Source organism: Otolemur garnettii, unplaced genomic scaffold (assembly GCF_000181295.1).
Source record: "Otolemur garnettii isolate 467f Iridium unplaced genomic scaffold, OtoGar3 scaffold00008, whole genome shotgun sequence".
NCBI classification, from domain to species: Eukaryota; Metazoa; Chordata; class Mammalia; order Primates; family Galagidae; genus Otolemur; species Otolemur garnettii.
In genome coordinates, this window is record NW_003852403.1 from 18,347,975 (window position 1) to 18,373,407 (window position 25,433).

At 38.2% G+C, this 25,433-nt stretch overlaps 2 protein-coding genes across 3 annotated transcripts in view; one reads left to right on the forward strand and one right to left on the reverse strand.

Moving 5' to 3' along the window:
- The window catches only part of LRRTM3 (leucine rich repeat transmembrane neuronal 3), a 182,046-nt gene extending 159,357 nt beyond the window's left edge, over nt 1-22,689 (reverse strand). Inside the window, exons 1-2 of the mRNA XM_003783623.2 lie at nt 22,163-22,689; nt 20,270-21,801 (exon numbers count right to left, since the gene is read on the reverse strand). Coding sequence (XP_003783671.1) covers nt 20,270-21,801; nt 22,163-22,166 — 1,536 coding nt within the window. The 5' untranslated portion in view covers nt 22,167-22,689. The remainder of the gene's footprint in view (nt 1-20,269; nt 21,802-22,162) is intronic.
- Nucleotides 1-25,433, forward strand: part of CTNNA3 (catenin alpha 3) — a 1,564,769-nt gene that overhangs the window by 653,993 nt on the left and 885,343 nt on the right. The window lies entirely within an intron of this gene.

Below are 25,433 nucleotides of genomic sequence, written 5' to 3' on the forward strand. Positions count from 1 at the left end.
AGTACAGCAGCACGTTGTAAAGGTTTGTAGCCTAGAACAATAGGCTCTACCATCTAGCTTTGTGTAAGTACAATGTTTGCAAAATTGCCTAATGATGCATTTTTCAGAATGTATCCTCATTATAGCTGACACAAGGCTGCACATGCCTCCGTTGGCCAGCCAGGGCTGATGCCAGTGAATAAATTATTTTCTTTAAGAAATATAGTAATGTTCTTGAATTGATCTGTATTCTTCCTAAATTCTTAGGATTTGAGAAAAAGTAAAAGCAAAAATACTTGAAGAGAGAACCAAATAGAAAGTAGATGAAACCAAGGCTAAGAGAAGTGGGCCAAAAAATATAAATTATAAAGTCCTGAACACTGATTAGAAGTGTTTGTCTCTGATGCTATTGACGTTTTTAGCAAAAGGGAGGAAGAGAAAGTGAGAGAGGGTGGGAAGGCAAGGAGGGCAGGGTCACTTGCATAAATAACATTTTTAAAAATACATTTATTTGTAAGAAGTATCAGAACCATTCTCCCTTTTCTTATGTGATTACATAAGAAAATACTTTGTAATGTAGTAAAGTAATAATTTCAATAATGTTCTTATAGCAAAAAGAGTATTAACTGGCATGGGTCTGTTTATTAAATTCTCTCAACATAGTGACCTCAAAATAAATCAATAAAGGCAGCCCTACAAGAGACCGCAGTAGAGAGTAAACAGAATAATTGGTCCTCTGTGTTACGACGCTGTCCTGGGGCCATACCTTGCAGGGCTAAAGATTTAGGCATTAACAACCTGTGTGAAGTAGTTTAACCAATTTTTTTTTTAATAGAACGATAGATCCCAGAGGCTGGGAAGGGTATATGGGTGATGGGGGAGGATAAAGAGAGGTTGCTTCATAGGTGAAAACTCTCATTTAGACAGAACAAAGAATATCCAATATGCAACAGCAGAGTAGGGTGGCTATAGTTAGTAACTACGTATTATATATTTTAAAGTAGGTAGAAAGGAGGACCTGAAATGTTATCAATACACAGAAATGATAAATATTCAAGTAGTGGATACCTCAAATATGCTGGCTTGATCATTACTCATTCTATGGATGTAACAATTGCTCACATATATCCCATACATACTGAAAATACTTTGTATCAATAAAGAATATTTAAATGTATATATAGTATGTATACACACACATACATATATGAGAGAGAGAGAGACAGAGAGAGAGAGAGGAAGGAAGGAAGGTAGGTCCTACTTTCTAGATGAAGGAGGCCATAGACAGAGGGATCCACAGGTGGTTGGATAGGGGAATTGGGCTGAAAACAAGGACAACTGAAAGAGATGTTAAGTTTGCCTTGGTGATTTCCTTGAAGCTAGCTTTATACATGGACAGATTTTAAAAGTATAACAGATTCATAATAATATAGTATGGATTGGGCTGCATTAACCATTGTGGTGCAAATGTCTCTGTGTTAAAATGATTATTGTTCTTTTGGGTAAATACCTAGTAATAGAATTGCAGGATCAGATGGAAGGTCAACTTTTAATTCCTTAAGAATTCTCCATACGTGGGGGGAAAAAAGTATCCAATGTACTAAATACTATTATGAAACCAATATATAAACACTTGCACATTCATATGAATGATAAAACACAAACATAATCTAAGAAGAGGGTGGGGAGAGGAGGGGGAGTGGAGTGGAGGGGGGAGGGCAATTGGATGGAGGAGGGAAGGCATTTGGGGGAACTCAACTAATGTGTGCAATGCAAGGGTACACTTCAAAATAACTAAGAGTAAATTACAAATGTCTTACTACAAAAAATAAGTAAGGTGATGGTTATGTTAATCAGTTTGATTTAAGCATTCTACATTGTATATCAAATCATCACATTGTACCCCATAAATGTATACAGTTTTAAGACAAATTAAATTTCAAAAAGTATAACATATTCTAAGATTGCGTCATATTTACTGGCACAAAAAGAAAAAAGATGAGGAAATGGAGGAAATTTTTCATTACCAATCTCAGTCACTCATCGTATGGAATCTATGAGGTAAGGGGTTCATCAATAGTATATGGATCCACTCTTTAGATAAGAAAGGGATTAATTCTGTGTGCATGTGGGTAGGGGCAGAAATGTTAGAAATGTGTCGATCTAGAACTCAGTCAAGAATACAGATGAATCTCGTAAAACATTATGTCAAGTTAGAAAAAGTGAGACTCTGGAGAGGGTACATACTGTATGATTCCATTTCTACATAGTATAAAGCACCAGTATCGCTAAAGCTACTCTCTGCTGTTAGAAGTAACAGTAGACGTTACCCTGGTGAGGAGAGCACTGATTGGAAGAACTGGAGGAGGGGGACTTTGGAGTGCTGCTAATGTTCTGTTTCTTGATTTGGGTACAGAGAACTCAAGCATGTTCAGTGAGTCACAGAGTTGCCCACTGACCGTATGTGTACTTTTCTGTGTATGTGTCAATAAAACATTTTTCGTTTAAACTATAGGAATGCCTCCTATATATTAGATGGTTGCTAACCCACTTGTAACTCTGCCATCCTTTCCCTGCATCCCAGCATAGAGGAGAGAAATGAATCACTATTTTATTTCCAAAGAACAAGATGCTTATCATTGGATTTTAGCTCTTTTCTCTTTCTAATTTCGCTCAGATTTCCCCAACAGAGTACAGGCATATATTGTTTTAGAGTGTGCTGCCTTATTATTCATTGCAGATTTTTTTTTGGTAACAAATTGAAGGTTTGTTGAAAGTCCATGCAAGTCCATGAACCCTTTTCCCACACCACACACTCGCTTCATGTCTCTGGGTCACATTTTGTCACTTTTCCATTATTCTCTCTCTGTCATGGTCATTCATAATCAGTGATCTTCAGTATTACTATTGCAGTTGTTTTAGGGTATCATGAACAGGCCCGGAGAAGAGGGGAGGCTTAATAAGTATATTCTGAGCTACTTCATCAACAGCCACTTCCCTTCTCTCTTCCTCTTCCAGCCTCTCTATTCACTGAGTAGCTACATTATTAAAATTATACCAATTTATAACCTACTGTGGCACCAAGTGTTTAAGTACAAGGAAGAGCTGCCCATCTCGCACTTGAAATCAAAAGCTAAAAATAATTAAGATTAGTGGGGAAGGTATGTTGAAATTTGCAATAGGCTCAAAGCTAAGCCTCTTGTACCAAATGGTCAGCCAAGTTACAAATGCAAGGGCAAAGTTCTTGAAGGAAATTAATATTTCTACTCTTATGAACACGTAAGTAAGGAAGGAAAACAGCCTTATTGCAGGTAGGGAGAAAATGTTACTGGTGTGTTTATGGAAGATTGAACCAGCTACAACATTCCCTTGTCAAAGCCTAATTCAGAGCAAGGCCCTCACTCTCTTTAATTCTATGAAGGCTGAGAGAAGTTAGGAAACTGCAGAAGGAGAGTTTGAAGCTGGCATTTATAGGTTCATAAGGCCTAAGGAAAGCCATCTCTGTAACATAAAAATGTAAGGTAGAATAGCATAGCACTTGAGGTAGAAGTGCTGGTGTAAAGGTTGCAGCAAATTATCCAGAAGATCTAGCTAAGATAATTTACGAAAGTGGCTACACTACACAATGGATTTTCCACGTAAATGAAATAGCTTTCTATTGGAAGAATATGCCATTTGGACTTTCCTAGCTGAGGAGAAGTCAGTGCCTGGCTTCAAAGCTGCAAAGGACAGGCTGACTCCCTTTTTAGGGACTAATGCAGCTGATGACTAATTAAGTTAAAACAAATGCCCATTGACTAGTCCAAAAATCCTAGGTCCCTGAACAATTATGCCAAAGTTACTTTACCTGTGCTCTATAAATGAAATAACAAAGCCTGGATGAAAGCACATGTGGTAATAAGATAGTTTGCTAAATATTTTAAGCCCACTGTTGAGACTTACTGCTCAGAAAGATTCCTTTTCTAGACATTACTGCTCACTGACAATGCACCTGGTCTCCCAAGGGCTGTGACAGAGACGTACTGGAGATTGATGTTGTTTTCACGCCTACTAACACAACATCCATTCTATAAGCCCAGAGATCGGGGAGTGATTTCAACTTTCAAGTCTCATTATTTAAAAAATACATTTGGTAAGGCTATTTGCTGCCATATGTAATGATTCCACAGATAGATCTCAGAAAAGTAAATTGAAATCCTAGAAGGAATTAACTATTCTAGATGCATTGAGATTATTTGTGATTCATGAGAGAAGGTAAAAATATCAACAATAACAGGAATTTGGAAGAAGTGATTTCCAGCCCTCATGGATGACCATGAAGGGTTCAAGACTTCAGCAGAGAAAGTAATTGTCGGTGTGGGGGAAATCGCAATAGAAATAGAATTAAAAATGGAGCCTGAAGATGTGTCTGAATTGCTGAAGTTTCATGATAACATTCTGATGAATGAAGAGTTGCATCTACAGATGAGCAAATGAGAAGGAAGGTCCTCCTGGTAAAGATGCCAGGAACAATGTTGAAATGACAACAGAAGAATCAGAGAATTACCTAAAGCTGAGTTGACAAAGCAGCAATAGAGGTTGAGAGGATTGCCTCTAACTGAAGGTCTGTTGTGATTAAAATGTTATCGAACAGTGTTGTAGGCTACCAGAGATATGTAGCATGAAAGGAAGAGCCAACTGATGTGGCAAACTTTATTATGGTCTTATTTTCAGAAATTGCCACAGCCACCCTAAATTTCAGCAACCACCGCCCTGTTCAGTCAGCAGCCGTCAACACTGAGGCAAGACTGTCTACCAGCAAAAGGTTATGGGTCACTTATGGCTCAGGTGACAAGGCTTTTAGGGAGTGATAAAGTATTTTTAAATTAAGGTAGATTTTTATTCATAGGAATATTACACATTTTAAACTTCAGCATAGTTATAAATATAACTTTTATAAGGACTTAGACACCAAAAACTGCATGACTTGTTTTATTGTGATATTTGCTCTATGGTAAATGGAGTTTTGGAACCCAACCTAAGAGATCTCTGAGATATGCCTGTCTTTGTCCCCCTGATAGGGGATAGTAAGAGCTGCACTCAGTAGCATGTTTAATGCTCGCCCCCAATACCATCATATCCAGCACCTTTATATTATTATACAAAATACCTCACCCTGAGGCTTTCTCAAGGCTGTGCTTAGTGTTAACTGGAAACCAATGCCAATACTGACAATTAAAGGGTCTAGGGTTCGTTTGTGGGAAAAAAATATTCAGAACAGGAAAGAACATCTTGGAGGTATACTATGAAAAGATACACTATTTTTGAATGGTATGTGGTATAGTCAGTTTCTAATTTCAGACAGAGTAATGTCTCTCTCACATGTGCTAAAGTGTAAAAAAAATATATCTAATAGGATTTAACACTTCAAAGTCATTAACTAATTAACTAATACATACACATAACAGTTCCATAAGGTTTGTGTTAAATATCCAGCATTTCACAGATCTTGTGTGATTTAGAATTTCTTATAGCTCTTAACATCTCTGCTCTCTTCAAAGTCCTCAAAAAGAACTAATTATTATGTCTCCAGTGGAGGACATAAACGAAATTTCTCTCTTGGAAAAAAAAAAATCTGATGCTTTATGAAGTGAATTTCTAAAACTGAATAACTTAAGGGACTTTTCTATTGATGTGACTCAATTTCTGACATCCCTTAACGTCTGTTATGTTTTGTTTTCCCTGAGAAGAAAAAAAAATCCGTTTGTATGCCTGCATATAGTAGGTCCTCAGTAGATGGCCATTGGCATTCTTTCTTTGTAACTCTTTGCTTGTGCATAAGATAGCCATCATTTCACAAACTCGATTAAAATTTTAAAAAACATAAATCTCGATAAAAAACATAAATCTGTTTTCCCTTCCCTCAAATGCCTAAATTATTTCTCACTAGAAATAAATAAGTTACTAAGTTATACAAGCCATTTGGTTTACTATAATAGTCATATGGTAAGTAATATGATTATAATGGTAATAGCATGTTCTGTTGAGTACTGAATGGCGAATGTGATATGTCCATGTTTGGGGTAGAATAATGAAAAAGAGAGAAAGAGAAGGTGGGAAAGGGGCAAACAAGGAAGAGACAGATAGAGAGACTTAGGAAGAGACCCACAGACATTAGGGCAATGTTTTAAAAAGAGAATTGAAAGACAGTGGAACCAGATCTTCAAGTAACGTTTACGAAATGGAAATGATGCTGAATTGTTAGAGAAAGAATTTTTCTGTGTGGTGCTAAATAAAAAGGTTACAGAATAAAACTTAACATCATAAGTGAAAGTATTTAATATACAGAGAATGCCAAAAAATGTATATGCGTTTTAAGAGATAGTATGTATGTATTACTTTTTGAAGTTGAACGGAAAGTGCCATTACTGGGCAAATAACCCTAGACAGGCTGTATACATCCATTTTACCTGCAATTTAGGATTCTTTTTAAATTTTCATTTTTTTTATTGTTTCTGGCTCATTGAAGGTTCAGAAATACCTGCAATTTGTAAACATTTGGGGAATATCGATTTTACTTCCAAGAAGGTCTCTTAAAACGCGTACACATTTGTGGCACCCCCAGTATTAACACAGGGCCTCCAAATATCTGGTTGAACCTTTTCAGGTTTGATTTAATGAGGGATAGATTAAGCTCCAGAGACATTTAACCATTTTTGATACAATGTAGACTTGTCAATTTAAATGTTTAATGTGAGACCTTTAATTTTGCCATTCAAATCAACTTTTTCTGCCTTGTGAAAACCTCTAGTGAGAGAGGGGAGAAAACTACCTTTTATTGATCAACTGCTGTACCCACAAACCTACGCTGTATTAGTTTATCCTCAAGGTTACCCCGGAACGGGAAGTACTATTCCCATTTTACAGTAGGAAACTGGCGTCATGTCATAATGCCAGGCTAACCAGGGCGATACCGTAATTTTCTGAAACTCCAGCTTTAATTGATTCAATATCTGTAAACTCTCCCCTTCACAAAGAAATAGAAATCATCTCCCATGAACAGATGTCATCGAATACCTTTAAACCCTGCAGTCTCCATGTGTCTGAGATGGTTTTGCAGACACTCATTTGTATACGCTGATGTACTGATATGATAAAAACTTGGATGTGAGAACTTCTATCATTTTTCTTTTTTTTAATTCATTTGTTGGCTCCCTCTTTCAGCCACACTCAGCTCACGCGGCTAGAATTCTGGCTGGCCCGGGCAGTGCGGTCAAGGCTGCAGCTGTTAGCGTCCCCTCCTCCCGTGCTCATCATGAGTTCTGCAAATGAGCCCTGCAGCCCGATCTTGCGTTCTGCAGTTTATTTGACAAATAGCTTTTGTGGCCTTTGATTTTTTTTCATGCCACTTATAAATTCTGGCAACAGACGGGCCGTTTGTCAGATTCAAATTTCATACATTTGAAAGGAAAGAGGGCCAAGACGCCTGCATTCAGAGTAGGCTTCTCCCCTTAAGATTTATTTGTAAATTTTACTTAAAACTACCTTGAGAGGAACCTAGGATGCTCTCTTGGTAGCGCCTCGCTGCACATGATTTCTATCCTTATGTCATCAATCTTGATAATCCGTCTTTTAAAATGCACCTGAGAAATGTATTTTGTGGTTATAGTGTTGGATTTTAGTGAGTCAAATTGCGTTTGGGCAGTAGGTCTGCCTCTTCACGATTGTGTGACGCGGGAGTAAAAGGGAGACTTCGGTCATTCAGCTGCAGGCTCTAAGAAGGTCTGTTGTAACTGTGCATGTTAATGAACCGAATCAGCTGAGGAAATGTTGTCTCTCTTCTGTGGCGTAGCTGTCTGCCTTGTACAGTACCTCCCTGGCTAAACAGAGGACTTCTATTTCTCAAACTGCCTTACCCCCAGCGTCTTTAAGAGTGTTGGGCTTTTTCTTTTTTCTTGAATTACAGGTGGAGAAGGTTTCATTAACTCTAAAATGACTCTCCAGCAAATTTAGTTCCAGTTTTTATAACACTGTGAGTTATGCTGTAGTTACCACAGGATGGTTACTGTTACGGAGTGCACAGAAAAATGTAGAAACCTACATTGGTTTTGTCTGATTACTACCAGAGATGGCATCTGCACTTGGGTACAGTGGAAATACAAATTGAAAATCAGATAGGTTAGTTGTTTGGGATTTTTTTTTTTTAAACAAAGCTCTGAGCTGAGTCAACAAAATGGGACTAGTTTAACCATTATGTTAACTCAGTTTAACATAAAACTGGGAAAGTATTTATGGTTCCAGGAGTTATATGCAAATTTGACCTCCAGAAAAAAAATGTGCCAGTCTCATGTTGAAAAATGCTGAATAGATTTTGTCAGAAATTTCTCATCTTTATAGTCGGTTACAGGTTAGTTATCCACTGGACTTAATCCATTCAAATGTCTTTAGATACTCTACAAAGAATTTTTGAATATAAGTAGATTAATGTAAATTTCATAACAACACTTTCCTATCTTTTCAAACTCTGGAGCTACGGATCCCAGGACCCTCTACCTGAACTGGTCCAAGCCGATTCCAAGACTGAAAATATAAACAGATATAAAACTCAACTATTTCTTTCACTTCTTCCTTTTTAAGATAAGAAAAACAAACAAAAATTTAAAAAACTTCAGTAAGTGGGCAGTGCCTGTGGCTCAAAGGAGTAGGGCACCAGCCCCATAGTCCGGAGGTGGCGGGTTCAAACCCAGCCCTGGCCAAAAACTACAAAAAACAAACAAACAAACAAACAAAGAAACTTAACCACTGGGTATATCTTGAGCAAGAAGAATTTAGGTTAGAGGTTAAAAAAAAAGATGCAATGATTACAGTGATACTTTAAAAAGTAATTGAGAGAGGGACTGAGGAATGCAGTCCTAGAAGATTGTGAAAAGTACAATAAAATTAACCTGGAATTTCAAACAGAAGGTAAGAAAATGGATTGAAGAGTCTCAAAAACCTTTGTAAGTTTTTATGGCTAAAGAAAAGTTTTATTTTAATTCTCTTATTATGCATGTTCCAAAAATGAAATCTGCTGTGTTGATGCCAGAGATTACCATGCTCTTGAGTGATACCTCATATGAAAAGGAATATTTGGAAGGTCTACAAATCCCCCCTACCTTCCAAATCCTAATTCAAATGCAATTTAAAAATACGTTAGGGAAGAAGTCATTTCTATTTCTGAAATGAAACCACAATTTATAAAATTATAGTTCTTCATTTATAGACCCAAACAAAGCTGTTGAATACAAATACAATTTTTGCTCCCTTTTACATTAAATTATTAGAACGTGTCATTTTAATTGCTGCTTTTGTAAGAGATAAAACCACTAGAGTTTCATTTTAATTCGGTCTGAAGGTACATATCCCTAAGTTGTTATAGAGTGACTTATTTGTAAAGGTTGGATAGACAGAAAATTGAAAGAAGTTTTAAATGGAAACGAGAGAAAGAAAAGAAATTTAGTGAAAAGGAGTAAGGGGATGAAGAGAGGGGAGAAAGGAGACATCGCATCATCAAAGGTGCCTGGTGTATGATCACTCTTTAAGATGTGAGAAAGGGCAGCACTGCTGCTTGTTTGAGTGTTTGAAGTTACAACATATATAGTAGAATAATTACCTTGGAAATGTGTATAACCAGAAAGCCAAAGACAGTCTTTGTGATAGTGTAGGTGGCCCCCTTGGTATGGTGAGAGTGGTCTCAGCATGTGTCCATGCATAAGCCTTAGAGAATTGGGAATGAGATCAGGAGACATCAGAGCTAAAGAGCAAACCCATTTCCCACATGGAAGTAGGCAAAGAAAGGTCACAGATATCTGGCTTTTAAATAAAAGTGGATTACCCAGCCTCTGCTAAAATCAGGGCATATTAATGTTTAGAAATAAATATTATTTCTTTGTCTCACATTTTATCTTAGCTGTTAGTCAATTTAACATGATCCCTAAAATGTTTGTAGTCTTAATAACTGTTACAAGGAAAACCACTGGTAAATAATTCACAGCATAGAAACAATTTCAATCAGAACATTCTTTAAAACTATGTATTTGTAAGAATATAGTTGAGCCTTGAACAACATGGGATTGAACCATATGAATCCACTTACACATGGGTTTTCTCCTACTTCTGCTACCCCTGAGACCAACTCTTCCTCTTCCTCCTTCTCTTCAGATTCCTTAACATGAAGATGGTGAGGCTCAGTGCCCATAGCTCAGTGGTTAGGGCACTGGCCACATACACAAGGCTGGTGGGTTCGAACCCAGCTCACAAGGCTGGCGGGTTCGAACCCTGCTAAACAACAATGACAACTGCAACAAAAATAGCCAGGTGTTGTGGAAGGCACCTTGAGTCCCAGCTACTTGGGAGCCTGAGGCAAGAGAATCCCTTAAGCCCAAGAGTTTGAGGTTGCTGTGAGCTGTGATATCCCGGCACTCTACCTAGGGTGACAGCTTGAGACTGTGTCTCAAAAACAAAAAAAATGAAGATGGTGAAGGTAAAGATCTTCATGTTGACCCTCTTCCACTTAATGAATAGTAAATATATTTTCTCCTCCTTATGATTTTCTTAATATTTTCTTTTTTCTAACTTTATCGTAAGAATGCAGTGTGAAATACATATACAAAATATGGATTAACTGTCACTATCATTGGTAAGGCTTCAGGTCAATAGGCTATTTATTAAATTTTGGGATATTCAAAAGTTTGACAGGAGCTTTTGACTATATAAGGGATTGGCACCCCTAACACCTGCAGTGCTCAAAGGCCAACTGTAATTTTTGAAGCTAATTAAATGATAAGCGAGAAGACTACAGATAGTGAAAAAGAGTGTATGAAATAAAAACACAAAATGTACCACTTGACAGCATACATAAACATGAGATTGACACAATTAAGTTTCTCTATGGTTGAAAATATTTGCTGTAGATTATTTGTAATAATAACTTTATAATAATGTCCAGAAATTCAATTCAGCAAACATCTCTCATGAATAAAAGACTGTACTAATACCCACTGGGAAAAAAAAGAAAAGGCAAGATGATCCATTTCCTCAAAAACGAAATACAGACACATTAATAATTCCACCCCAGGGCAACCAGGGATGTTGTCTCTGATAGAGGCACAAAATACCCTGGGATAGAGGGGAAAACAAGATTACGAAGATTTCTATAGAGTGAGTAGAACTTGAGTTGGGTCAATTACAGAAAGACTCGGGAATTGACATGACCTCTTGGGAGTGAGGAAAGAGTTTCTCAAAAAGAAAACTACTCGAGCAAAGACACAGAGGTTGGGAAAAGCACGTGTTACTTCACGAACCAAGGTGACAGTGTGGGAGAAAGTATGGAAATAAATGTGAAGACATGGTTTGGCTTTGTTGGGAGCTTAGGAGATTGGTTTCATGTACCGCTATCACTCTTCAGTATTAACTGTTTGCTCAGAAGGCCCCAAGTTTGTGGTAGTTTAGACTATTTCTCGAAGGTCTTCCAGGAATCTATCATTCTAAATAAAAATGGATAGTGGAATATCACTAGTGAAGCACATTGTGGTCCTGAAATTGTTAGCACTGGGACCTAAGGAATAGAAGGAGAAAGTGACTTTTATGTGCTAACCTCTGTCCTAAGTGATTGTATCTATATCATCTCAATTAATCTTCATAGGATCCTTATGAATATTAAATTAAATAATATATGACATGTACCTGGAAAGAAAACGCATGAAGTATGTAAGTGATGCTGATTCTCTGCCTTTTTTTGCATTAATCCTGTGATTATGACATTGTTGTACATATCTTTTTTTATTAAAATGAAGAAGCTAAGACTCTAAGTTTTACAGTTATTAAATCCCAGAGACAGAGTTCAAACTAGTTCTTGCTGCATCCATAGCCCAAGTTCTCTTTAGTATATGAAGTTGCCTCTCTATGGAGAAAACACTAAAGTGAAAGCCCGTGGCAATTCACTAAAGATATGTCTCACTATAGTTTACTGAATACAATACGGGTTATTGGCTTTGCCTGGGTTCCGTGGTGAAGGCCCAGTCTCATGTTTGAGAAAAATACAGAGGAATCCATGAAGGATGATTTCAGATGTGCTTGCAAAAGCTGTTTTCTCCTGGAAGCATTTTCTCCAACCTGCTGGTGATACCTGCTCTTTGTTTATTATTGTCCCACCTTTAGTGAAACACTTTTATCTCTATTTAAAGGGAAATGCCCCTGGGAGGGACGTGATACTGCACTGGAGCTGAGAGCAGATATTGGGTAAGGCGTGAGGAACCAAGAGAGCCATGGGGACCAATGGGTGGAGGGATTTCACTATGGTTAATACTTATAAATGGGCAGATATCCCAGGCATAATGAGACTGTACTCTAGGGACAAGTCAGTCCTTCTGTCTGATTGCTCCAACCATAAAACTGACAAATTGCCCCGTAACGTTCGGACAAGATCAACATTGGATTGGGAATTCTGGAAAAGCAAAGTGCTGTACTCAAAGAACTGGGAGAATATCTTTAGGCAGAAAACAGCTCAACACAAAACAACACCCTCCCACCCCTCCACCCCACCCCCCAAAAAACCCACAAAAATCTGTTTAGAAATGGAAAAATGAAAGGAATGTGAAGCTTAAATTCAAGACTATGATGGCAAATGGGAAGGATAAATTCACTGTCAAGAAAGCGAATTATAGGGTCTCCATCATTTCGGAGAATTTCTAAGATTAAAAAACGTATAGTATGTAATAGCTTTTCACTATCTTTTTTACCTACCTTCACCTTTTCTTTTTAATTTATAGCTAGCTTAATGCGTTTGCCTTTCAGCATAAACTAAGAAAGACCCTACACATCTCTGTGCGTTAGACCAGTAAAATGACCACAGTAAAGCCCACAGAAATATATGTAGATTTTTATATTTTACTACTCCGTCCTCCCTGTAAAAGCCTGTAGGACTAAGTGCGTGCTGCTTCTTAATGATGAGATGGGCTGGAGCGGGTACCACAGGCTGGGAGGAACGCCATGCCGGCAGGTTAGAATTTAGCTAGCAGAGAGATATCCTAATGGTGAACCATGGGATCTGGAGACGTATAATTTGGCTTGAGAGGCCTTATTTAGGTGGGGTACAAATTATTTTCCAAAAGTCTTATGAAGAAGTGAAAAGATACAGAATTAGTGAATAAAACTTACAGAAAGACAGAGGTAATATAAGGCTATAAAAGGTATCAAAGCATGAGATAATGCATGTAATAATTTATATATATATATATATATAAATTCTTAGTATGTTATAAGGACCTAGTTTCATACAAAGGCATACACACACACACTGTGGATAGGCTTCTTTTTCTAGGCATCTCCAACATTGCTAGCTTGGTGGAAAACACAAACTACTTATGTAATATGGTGTCTGCCATATTCTGATTAATTTGAAATATTTCATCTTAATCATAATTCAATGATAGTCTAAAACTTCCCATTAACTATATGGCAGTACATAAACCAAGTATTTATACCTTTTCACACTAAAATCTTGTATAGGTCGGGCAAAATCCCTTTCATAAATGGATAAATACCTGCCAACACTGATCTCAAAGAGAGGAGTTGATTTTTAAACTTCTTAGACTTCCACTGTTGTAACTACGTTCATGGTTGTGATCTTTTTACTGTTGTGATCGTATCACAGGTTAATCAGAGTTTTTCGAGCTATTTCTTTAATATCAACATGATATATTCTACAAGTTTCCTTTAGAGTTCTTGTGAGATTCCGATTGATTGTATCAAAGCGAGTGGTAGAAGTTGGCATGCATGTTCCTTCTTTTAGAAAGTATAATAGATCAATATTAATGACAAGGAGCATTTTTTAGCTGTATGTGGGACCAACCAGTTGAAGCCATGAATACCGCCCAATAATCCAGCCTCCTGATGCTACAGCTTCACTATCTGAGGACATTTTCTTTTATCCTACTTTATTAATAAGCTTCAGGGCCAAGAATGCTGAGTAAGGGATTATATCCACTGAAATACTTTGCTCTTTACTGGCAAATTGTATTTTACACTCTGGATAAATGTAATTAGTGTGAAGAAGCTTTAACAAAAATTGCCTTTGCTGAATGTCGTATTTGCTTTGTCATTTTATATGTCAAGCCCCCCAATTTGCATTTTCTTTCAAAGAAGATAAAATTCTGATTATTGACATGAGTGCTCTTGGTTATTGAAACGCATTTGTGTACTCTCGCACGTCAAACCCTATACCTTGTTTTCTAGGAGTGAGCTCACTAACAAGAAATAGAGTAAGCTTTACTTCTTGGCCGTACTGGTCATTGAGCTCTATTTCCTTTATTCCATTGAAAATCAGAAGATACTGCAGAGGGTGCTTTGGAGACTATAGAGAAAACAGAAGAGCCAGCCACATTTACATTTGTTTTTCATTCTAATATTTAATGCAATTATGGAACATTTCCTTTGGAGATAATACTGCTTTTTCATGTAAAAGGGCCAAATTGTGGTGATTTATATGGAGGCTTTTTTGTGATGTTGAAGTGGAGGACTCTTTCATGTAAGGGAAACAATAAAAGTGGGAGAAAGGAATAGACGAAATCCCTGCATGGGAGAAGTGGGGCTCCTAATTATAAAAAGAAAACATGTATCATTGTCAAGAAAGTTAATAACTCATTACAACATCTGCTAAAAAGGATAAGATAGAAGCTATTTTCTCTCTTATTTTCTTCCCAATTAAATGAATGATTGTGCTTATGGGAATCCTGTTGTCAGAGAGGACAACTGTAAAATAGACGTCTTCTGCAGACATTTCTGTTCTTTCTGTGTTTTTGGAATTATCTTCACATGTTCAGAAGACCTATTGGAAGAACGTCCATCTATAACCCTGTGAAGTTAAAACAGTATAAAATTCACAAATGCTTTTTCCTCTGAAAAATGGCCATCTTTGCTCTCTAGAGCTGTCATAGGAACTCACCTGTCAAAGAGGAACAGTTATGTCTACTTAAATTATAAAAAGCTTGAAAATATATCTGCTACCTCATACTCGGTAAAAGCAGCTACCTCCAGGGGAGAGAGAGGTTTGGGTCATTCATTGATAGATAAAGTATTTAATTTTACAAAAGGCATGACTCATGAAGGAAAACCCTAGTACTTTTAGGCCATGGCTATATAAACAAACAGTATAAAGTCAACAAGGACTGAACACAGCGATATGGAAGAGGAAATGGATAAGTAAACTCGATGTTGATTGAAAGCCTTTGCTGTACTGGCGTGATTTGAGATAGAGCTAGAATTTTCATTTAGTTTGATGTTGTTTCAGTGTTCTCTGCTTGGTGTCTTTATTTCTTTCTTTCGTACATTGTAATTATTACTGGTACATTCCTAGACTTATATAACATGGGGTTAGGGGGTGGAGAAGAAGCTGTGTTCATATGGAAACCAAAGGTCAAACACAAACTAAATTCTACCTGATAGTGATGTAAAAATGGGTTTGAACTTCTGAAACGTAGAGGTTAGTGATTACTTTTGACTTATGCCAAATATAGAACATCAGCAGACATAGCTGAATATCTCACTAAGTGTTTTCTGAAAAGAATAGGTTGTCATCATTTTGAAGTTTACAGAGTACTTTTCATATTTGGTTCTCCTGATGACCCTTAGTAGTTAATAGTACCTACGTATTTTATGTATGTGAAACTTTAAATTCACAAAAACTAAGAAATGTACCTGAGATCACTTGTCAGAGAAGCTTGGATTTGGATTTTAGTTTCTAAGGCCTGTAGCCTCCCATGTGTGGCAGTACTATTTTCTTCAAATGAAAATGATTATCAATTATTTTTGTTTAGATTTTCTATATAATATTTTTATTATTCTACTCAACTATGTAAAATCATCAATGATTTTGGATGCGAGGCAAAATAAAATTTGGGTCCAATTCTGTAGGCTATTATGATTAGGGAAACAGTCACTTTCACCTGTATATGATTTTTTATTAGTTTTTGAGAGCAATTTAATGCAAACTAACCTCCACCCATTCTATTTCTCTTATGACGTTTGTCCTTCAGATTTACCAATATTATTTTTAATGCTCATAGTTTTTCCCAATGACATCTGATTTTAAATACAGTTAGAGAATCCAAGATTAGTAAGACTCCAGGGGTTTGCTATAGACCTAGATTCTCATGAAAACAGAGGGGGACAAGAAAGAACAGAAAAGGCAACATAGTTTTCTGAATTTCTCATTTCTTATGGCTCAATTCTCATTTGCCATATCTGGAACTCATTTTGTCTTAGGCTTCATGAGTTCATGCTTGTTTCTGAGGCCAGGCTAATCCACGCTTTCAATAAACTATTTGAGTTCTGATCTTGGTAAATGTCAAGGGAAGAAAAGATATTTCAGGCACCTACAGCATCCTTAAAAGTCTTGCCAAATCCATGAATCTGACTCTGCATTACCCTTCCCAAGAAGGAGAGCATCATTTGATTATCCATGAATCATCACCTCTTAGACTGTAACCTCATTGTCAGAGAGCCTGATAGAACCAGTGTTCAGCTGGCTGAGAAGGGGGAGGAGGGAAGAAAACTCTGGGGCAAAGCACAGGTCACTGGCACAATCAGCAAACTAGACAGTTCTAGAGATGGAGGAGGAGGCCTCCCTTCCTTGTCAGCTCAGATACACCTCCTGACTGCTAAATAACTGACGCTGATTCTTTCTCTATTAAAGCTGACATTTGTTTCCCCACCTAAATGACGCTGTATGGAAATATACGGCCTATGGAGACTATGAGTCAATTTAATAGAAACGTCACAATGCTTGTCCAGTATTGATGAGTACAGATATACTTTAAAATATTTCTTCTCTAGTCCTATTGCGTTATGACTCATGTTTCATCTTTGGATACATTATTTCTAGCCCTCAGCGCCAGTTCTATGGTCTCTTTTTCTGGCTTTATTTAAAAAAAAGGCAATATACATTTTTAGAAAGACATAAAAATTATGTTTCCTAGATAAACGAGCTAAGTGAAATCCAAATCCGATGTACAGATTCAAAAATCTGTGCTGTAAATCATGTTTACATAAGGATTCAGGCTAAAAAGGTAAAATGTGTATAAATAGCTGCATTTAGCCTAAGCCGCCACTGGAGGTCACTGCTGCTCCATAGAAATACGCTTTATTGCCTGTCTACTTAGGTAGTTGACTCACCAAATCAAGTAAAAAATGGTTTAAATTCTTTGAAAAGATGTAATGTCAACATCTTTGGAAAATACAAACTCATTTAAATGGGATATATCTTGCATAAGTATTGCTTAGAAGACTGTGGCACGGGCCCATTAACTCACGCCGCAGTAGTGCTGTGTGTTCTGGAGTTCATAAAAATGGAAAAAAACCCACAAGCAGTGCAGAGACTAAACTCCATTTCCTCTGTGTTTTGGTAAAGCAGAGTACCGGGACTGAAGCTATTCTTCCTCGATGAGTCTTTATTGTATAGTTCAACAGGTCGCGTGGGATATTTCACTGTTGTTGCCTTTGAGGGAAGTTAGGTATTTTATGTAAATTTGCACCCGAAAATTGAATATCAGTGACATTTCTCTAAAATGCAACGAGCTTGAAAGCCTTATGAAAATAGATTTATGGACTGTGTAGTCCGGAAAATGCCCTGGGCTGAGGTGAGGCACACAACTTTTTAGCAGGAGAACCTGGGTCAGTTGTTAGATTTACAGTGGTGAACTAGTTACTGTCTAACTTAACAAGAATATATATTTGTGCTCAGGAGAGATTGAGAAGTAGGGAAGTTCAAAGCTTCGTCCTCAAAGGAGGGAAGGGGGAGAGAAGGTGGTGTTTATTTTGTTGTTGTTGTTGCTGCTTTTGTTTGTTTGTTTATTTTTATGTCCTGAATCAAAATGAGCTCTACCACCTCAGGGATTTTCTTTTGGCTTTTATCCATCATGAAGTTTATAAGACAACTTAGGTATTAAAAAAATGACTACCTCCCAAAATGTCCATCATTTAATCTTATTTACCTACCAAATGGCTTTGAATTTTAAAGGTGCTTTTGAATACAACACGCATATGCCATATATACTAGTAGCACCATAGCACTGAGAATTTGCAAGAATTCAGAGATGTAAGTATAAATGTGTGTGACCTAAAATATATTTGGTATCCATCAGAAATGAGGCAGAAGGTAAAGTTGAAGAATAGAAATGGACTTTTTTTTTTTAACTTTAAGACTGTATTTAATGAATACAATTGATCTTTAGTACAGATAAAAATGAAGCTGGCCAAAGAAAATGTCTCTTTTAGGTGGAATATGTACGTACTGACACTTCATGAAAAATAGAAAATTACAACTTAGTAAAAACATCACAGTGAGCTCAACCATCCAGTTCACAGTGCTGGAAGGAAGTATCTGCATTATTAATCAATTGGGAATACGTGATTTTTCCCATTAATAAATGAATATTTAACAATTATTCATGGGTACACATCGTAGCGATGATGCTTTTGTACATTAGCTTCTATCATAGGTTTAATCAAAATCAAAGTATCTTGAGAAACCCACTTTAAATGTTCCTTTTTCCTCATGGCTTATAAAAAGTATGATTTTAAGAATGTGGCTTTCTCGTGATTATATTTCATGGCGATTTGCCTAGATTTTTCCTCTCAGCATACGAAAAACCTCCAAATAATAGAAAACCGTTAGTAGAACTAGCCATTCACTTTTGCTTTTTTTGCTGCAGAGATTCTGCTTTGAAAGAACAGGGACATTGGTTAAAGAGGTAGGGCTTGGCAGCCAAACTAAATGACACAGCCTCGATGTGGGGATTCCTGGTTTTAGCTTCTTGTCATAAAACTGTTCATTCTGGAGGATGAAAGATACAGACTACAGATGTTTTGCTAAAACCTTAATGGACTGTGGTTCAAGTTACTTAAACACAGAGGCATGATATTCGTGCTGCAGTCAATAAACTTTCACCAATGACAATAAAAACATGCATGCAGCTTGCAGCCTGCAAAGGGGCTCTGTCCAGGGTTGTCCTGATGAGTGCACAATCCAGATGGACACAGGGACATCAGGGAATGTCAGCCACAGCAGAGCCAAAGAGAACTGTCGTAGGGTTGATCTTTTTTCCCCTCAGATGTAATTTATACATTTATTAAGGTGTTATTAAAGTCATGCTTTTCAATAAGGCTATTGGTGGAAGGCATGTCCTGAAGCGTGTTCTCTTTATACATCTGAATGAAGGGTCAGGCATTAGGGGACTGGACTGTGCAGGACACATAATGGGACACAACAGGACAACCTGAGACAAATCCTGAACAGAAGGAGAGGAAGGACAGGGCTAATGCTTCTGCTAACTACATCAGGGTCTCTGAAAGAGCTGGAAAGAGAAATTCTGGTGGGCTCCCAGCCACAGGGGTACAGCAAGCTGCCTGCTCATCTGCAAACCTTCTCTCTGGAGGGGGAGAAATTTGTCATCTCCAATTTGCCTCTTGGCTATTTATCATTTATTAAACGTACACGCTAGAAGAAACTTACAGGGAAACCTCTCGTCTGGTTTTACAGGGGCAGGGCTCAGAGAGAAGGCTTCAAATCTAAAACTTCAAACTGTTACCGGCTCCCCACATTTGGCAGCTGCCTGCTTTGCAGCATTTTAACCCTTCAACCCTTTCTCCCTGTGCCTCCCTGATTGTAACTCAGACACCTCCAGACGCTGCCTCTGGTGCTGCTGTAACCCAGCACCATCTCTGGATAGTTTCCTGCAATTTTCTTTTGAAGGCAGGCGTTGGTTTAAAGGGGTCTGTCTCTAAAATGTTCCTGTAACTGAGTCACCTCCCAGAATCAGTTCAGGCTCCCAGGACCCGGGGTCATTCACCTCTGTCCTTCCTTTTCCAATGAGCTACAAACCCAGAACTGTAGATATTTGGCCCTAAGAGGAGTGGAATAAGGGCAGATGTGGGAGACTAGTTATGAAAGAAGTTTTATCTTAAAACAAATGCAACATTAATAAAATCAATGAAGGGTCTCATACAATAGGCATTATATTAAGCCAGAGTTCAAACTGCACATTGATTGCGGTATTTAAATTTCAATGGGTTGATTATGTATGAGGGGAAAATGAGCAGTATTATGAATGGACTCAGACGGGCGGGGAAGGACCTGGCCAGCAAAGTGAGAGGGAGAAGGAAGGGGGGAGGGGCACCGTGTTCCCTTTATGGTCACCAGAGTTTAATAAAGCATCACTTATTTCCCAGCTTTTAACACGCTTTTTTTTTTTTTTTTAATCACAGTGGTTCATACCTCACACTCCCGGGAGCCCGACTTGCTATAGGTGCAGGGTCCCGTCCCGTTCAGCAGCATCTCGCTGGTCTCGGTGTTGGTGGGTTTGTAGTCGACATAGAATTCCTGGGTGCTGGGAGTCATCTGCTTCAGGGACTGCCGTTTCTTTTTCCTGTGCCTTCGCATGAGGGAGCGCTGCTGCAGCTGCTTCATGCTGGCAGGGTAGCGCTTCCATGACACGTAGATCACCAGCAGGATGACGAGCACCGACAGGAAGAGGGCCACGCTCCCCGCGATGATTTTATGGAAGGAGATGTGCTCGGCGTCCGCGTCGGTCTCCGGCCCGGGCTCTGTGGCTCCCACCGTCGGGGGCAGGGGGGGCTTGCTCTCATGCTTGGGCCTGGGGAGCTTGGGCTTAAACGTGGGCTTGGGGAGAGCCCTGTCCAGATCAAACCTCTCCGTGGTACTTTTGCCACAGATGCTGTAGTTCTTCACTGCGTCGATCACGTTTACTCCCTGCAGCTCTTTGGGACTGGCACAGATAATTGTATTCTCTCTCAGACCTTTAAAACTTTTTAGCCAGTTTACCAGGGAACAAATATTTCTGCTGCATTCCCATATATTCCCGGCAAGACTGATGTCATTGAGGGATATCCAAGAATCCAAAATCTCCTGACCAATAAATGTGAGCTTGTTGGAATCCAGGTTGAGGCGCTGCAGATTCGGGACACACTGGAAAACACTAGGTCCACTGAAAGCTTCGATCTCATTGCCTGATAAATCAAGCCTTTGTAAGGAGCTCCAGGTCCAGGACATGGTCTGTCCTATGACACTGATTTTATTCCACTGCAAGTAAAGATTCTGAAGGCTCACCAGCCTCGGAAAAAGGGCCAGGTTTAGCTTGGAAAATTGATTGTGCTCCAGGTGAAGTTCTTTGAGTCTGATCATGCCAGCAAAGACATTCCTGGCCAAACTTCGGATCCGGTTATATCCCAGGTCCAAAAGTTCCAGGTTGCGGCAGTCTTGAAATATTCTCACAGGGATGGTTCTCAGGGAATTAGATCGTAAATGTAAACTCAGCAGCTTCCTCAAGCCCCGAAACTGCTCAGATCCCAGAGAATGCAGCTGATTATAGGACAGATCCAAGTTCCGCAAATTTGTCACAGGTCTGAAGGTATTGTTAAGAAAATAGGAGATTCTGTTGGAACTCAGAATCAACTCTTTGAGTCTGCGTATTCCATTAAAAGCATTTTCGTCAATATTGCTGATATGATTATGATCAAGGTATAGCCAGGTGAGCTGGTTGAGCCCTTTAAATTGATTATACTTAAGTTTTTGAAGGCTGTTATAACGGAGGGACAAACCTAAGCAACCAGCAGATATACTCGAGGGTATCTCCTGTAATTTCTGAGATTCACAATATACCATTTTGCCTTCACACCTACAGCCCTTAGGGCATCCTCGTTCAGCAGAAGAAAGCATTGTCAGTAAGACAGTGGGGGCTATAACCAGTGCTACAGCTGATCCGCTCAGTAGCCTAATTACATTGAAACCTGGAAATAAAAACAACTTAGAAAAGTTATCCCCCCAAAAAAGAATTCATTTTTTTTCATCAAGCAAAAATAGGCACGTATTTTTTATGTTTACAAAATTAAATTTAGACAACAACATTTAACATCACCTATCGTCTCTTTGTAATTAAAGAGAATTGTCTTTAGGGTTCTTTTTTTAAATAGTTAAACAAGGAAACATGTCCACTAAGCAATTGAATTTATAGTCTTAGAGCAGAGCAAGGTAATCTCTAAAGCAATTAAGGCAGAAATATTACACAGACTAGAGGATTTTTTTTTATTTCTCTCTCTCTCTCTCTCTTTTTTGGTTTTAAGAAGGAAAGAAGAAAAATGACAAACATACCCATCCTTTGTATTGTTCAAAGGTCGTCCTTAGGTCTTTTGCTTTGGCTTAGGGGGCCACTTGCATGACAGCCCCTGTCAGCTGCACTGTAGTGAGTCAGGGCTCGCTGACACCCAGGAAGAAAAATTGGACCCCTTGGGAGATGGACCGATTTTGGAACATTATTCTTTGCCAGCCACGCAGAACACTCCAAGAACAAATAAATCCCAACACCGCATTCACAGCAAAACATCGAAATCTTCCTAGGTAATAGGATCTTCATGGATATTACGTTTTTGCATCTTTACAGTTTTTTATGGGGGGGGGTTAAAAAAAAAAAACTGGCTTCTATAATTTCTTCTTATCGGAAAACATGATGTATTCCTCCAGGCAGTGTGGGGCTACCTGAGCTGCCCCATCTGTATTCCATAGCCCAGCAATTCCCGGGGTGAGCACCCAGTTCAGCCACAGAGCTGCGATGGAGCCCAGGAGGCAGGAGAGCCCGGTACCTTGCACACGCTCGGCTCACTTCTGCAGACTGTCATTCTGAAAGCCGCTCCGACTGTTGCTTTGGTTTCGGTGAATGCAGTCTTATGTAAAGCTGCCCCCAGCGGCGAAGAACATTATGGGCATGTGCAGAAATGTCTCTCTTTTATCTTGCAAATGAGCAGGCTCTCTGCTGGAAAATGAATGATTCTTTTGGGTGGCTCAATAGCGACTGAATGGTCACAGTAATCAATAACTAGCAACATTTTCTGTGATTTCCAAGTCTTGTTTTACAATTTGGCCATGTCGCTATTGTCTGCGTCCACTTAATCACGAAACGTGTGTCGCCCAGAGTTTTTCTGGAGCTTGACATTAAGTTCACAGACTGAATGTCAATTTTCCTTAACCTCAGTGTAGGCTTTGAACTGAAATTTATAAAATGAATGATTGAGCTTTTCACACAGAAGCATTAACTGCCTGCCCATGTGACCTCTTGGAGTCACAGGGATTATATTTTGCGAGGTGTCCCAGGATGTTGGAACATGTACCTTCTGGAATAGAGGGGATAACTAATAACAGGTGAATTAATGATTCCGATGGCTTTTCTGGGTTTTCCACAAAAGATATAATTGGTTTTATGGCTTATGGTTTGGTTTGTTATTTTGGCTGCTGTAATTTTCTTTTAATTAGAAAAGAAATAAACTGCTTTTAGTGCTAATATAAGACACAGGAGATCATTTGGTTCGTAGTTTCTTGATGCTGCTGCTATTTATTACACTAATAATATTTATTGAGCACTTTCTAAGTGCCTTAAATGGGCTCTCTTGTTTTAACTTTAAGCAATAGCATGATGTAGGTCCCATTAAAACCACTATTTTAAAGGTGAGGAAAAACACTTGGAGAGGTAACTTGCTCAAGGTCACATAGCAAGTAAATGGCAGAGCTGACATTCAGAGCCAAGGCACTCTCATGCTTGGACCTGAAACCACTAGATGATCCAGTTCAACAACATTGCTATATTCATTTTAAAAATGAGTCAAATAAAATTCAGACCTAGTAAGGCATTGGGGTAGGAAGCTGCAATCAATACGTTCTTGTTCCTCTAATGGGACTGCATAAACTTCTTTGGTCTGAGACTCCTAAAGAAGTTTAAAAACTCAGAAGCAGTAGGTTAGTGATGGAGAACACAGATTTTGGCACAGAGATTCAAATCTCAGCTATAACTTATGAGCCGTATAACCATAAGTAGGTCACTTATCTCTCCGAAATCTCAGTTTTCCCATCTGCAAAATGGGCATGATAACAAAAAATATACATTTTAAGACCGAAGGATTAAGTCTTATTAGTATCTATAAAGTACCAAGAGCGATGTGTTGCACATAAGCTATTTGTGGAAAGTATTTAAATAACATCAACCTCATTGTACTTGTTGGGATTGCATGCTGTTTGGTATTGAATATTTACTATACCAATCATCATTAACTCACAAAGAACTACTTTAATGAGTGGTTAATAATAAGTTTTATATTGTACACATGGATTTCTGAGATTCACTTAGTATTGCTTTCTTTCAGGAGCAAACTTCCTATGTATCCATTATCTCAACTTTATCTTTAAAATGAATCTTTTGTTCTATGGATCATACTTAATTATTAATGTTGATTCTTTTCTTTCCCAAAGCAGAACGTGAGAGCATCTGCCCCACAGAGATAGCCATTCTGTTTAGAAATAAAGGGTATCCTTTAAAAACGCATGCCTTGTTGGTTTTTGCTAAGTGAATTGGCTACGAAAAAGCCTGGAAAGCGTTCCCATTCTCTGAGGATGAGAAGTATGGTAAAGTTAGTCAGGATGATCAAAAAGGGTCTCCCGAATATAGTCCAAAGAAAATCATCAATTTCTTAGATTATATGCTGTTAATAGGGCTAGTGGTTTCCTCTCCCAAATATCTATGCTACGAGTGCATATAAAGGACTCAGAGTGTGCTTCAAATAGAATAGATAGAATTCTTAAATCCCTCCCCCAAGATTCTGATTAGGGGTACGGTAGAGTTATGCACATCAATAATCTCTGATGGTCAAGTAGTTTTCAAAAACTCACTATAAAGGAATGATTCAAAATGTTTTCCCCTTGTAGGAAGGGAGAGTATGCAAACTGGGGATATTGGGATGTATGTTTCACGAGGACAAAGAATGTTTAGTCTAATTCATTTTCCTTAATACCTATAATAGCACTTGGCACATTATAGACACTCAATAATTATTGAAAAATGCATTTTTATGGGGGCTGGAAGTGCTATGGATGTAGTGTAACTAGTTACATGTTGTTAGTCTTATGTACATGGTATTGAGCCTGGAAGATTTCCTCAGTGAGTAAAATTGGAAATCATTTTGGAGAAAGTATTTTTTTTTTTATTATTAGGGATTCAAAGAATCAGGTTACAGTGATGGCTTTTGTTAAGTAAAGTCCCTCTTATTATTTTTGAAGAATGTATGTGAAAAGGCAAGAAATTAGAAATGAGAAAACTTAGGTCGTCAGTAGGTGATCTTCACTTTTCATGGAGACGTCTCTTATCCTCATAAATAAATAAACCATGAATTTCACGATATGAGTAATTATGCTTTTGAATATTCCCTTATGAACAGCGAAGTGTAACACTGAACCTTGATCATCTAACATCCCAAGTGGGGCTTAACAACTTATATTTTTCCAAAAAAGAGGAAAGGGAGTCATATTTCCCTCACATCTCTGTTACCTGAAAGCCTCTACTTCTCCTCATTCTTCCTCCTTTTCTTTTCTTTTTTTTTTT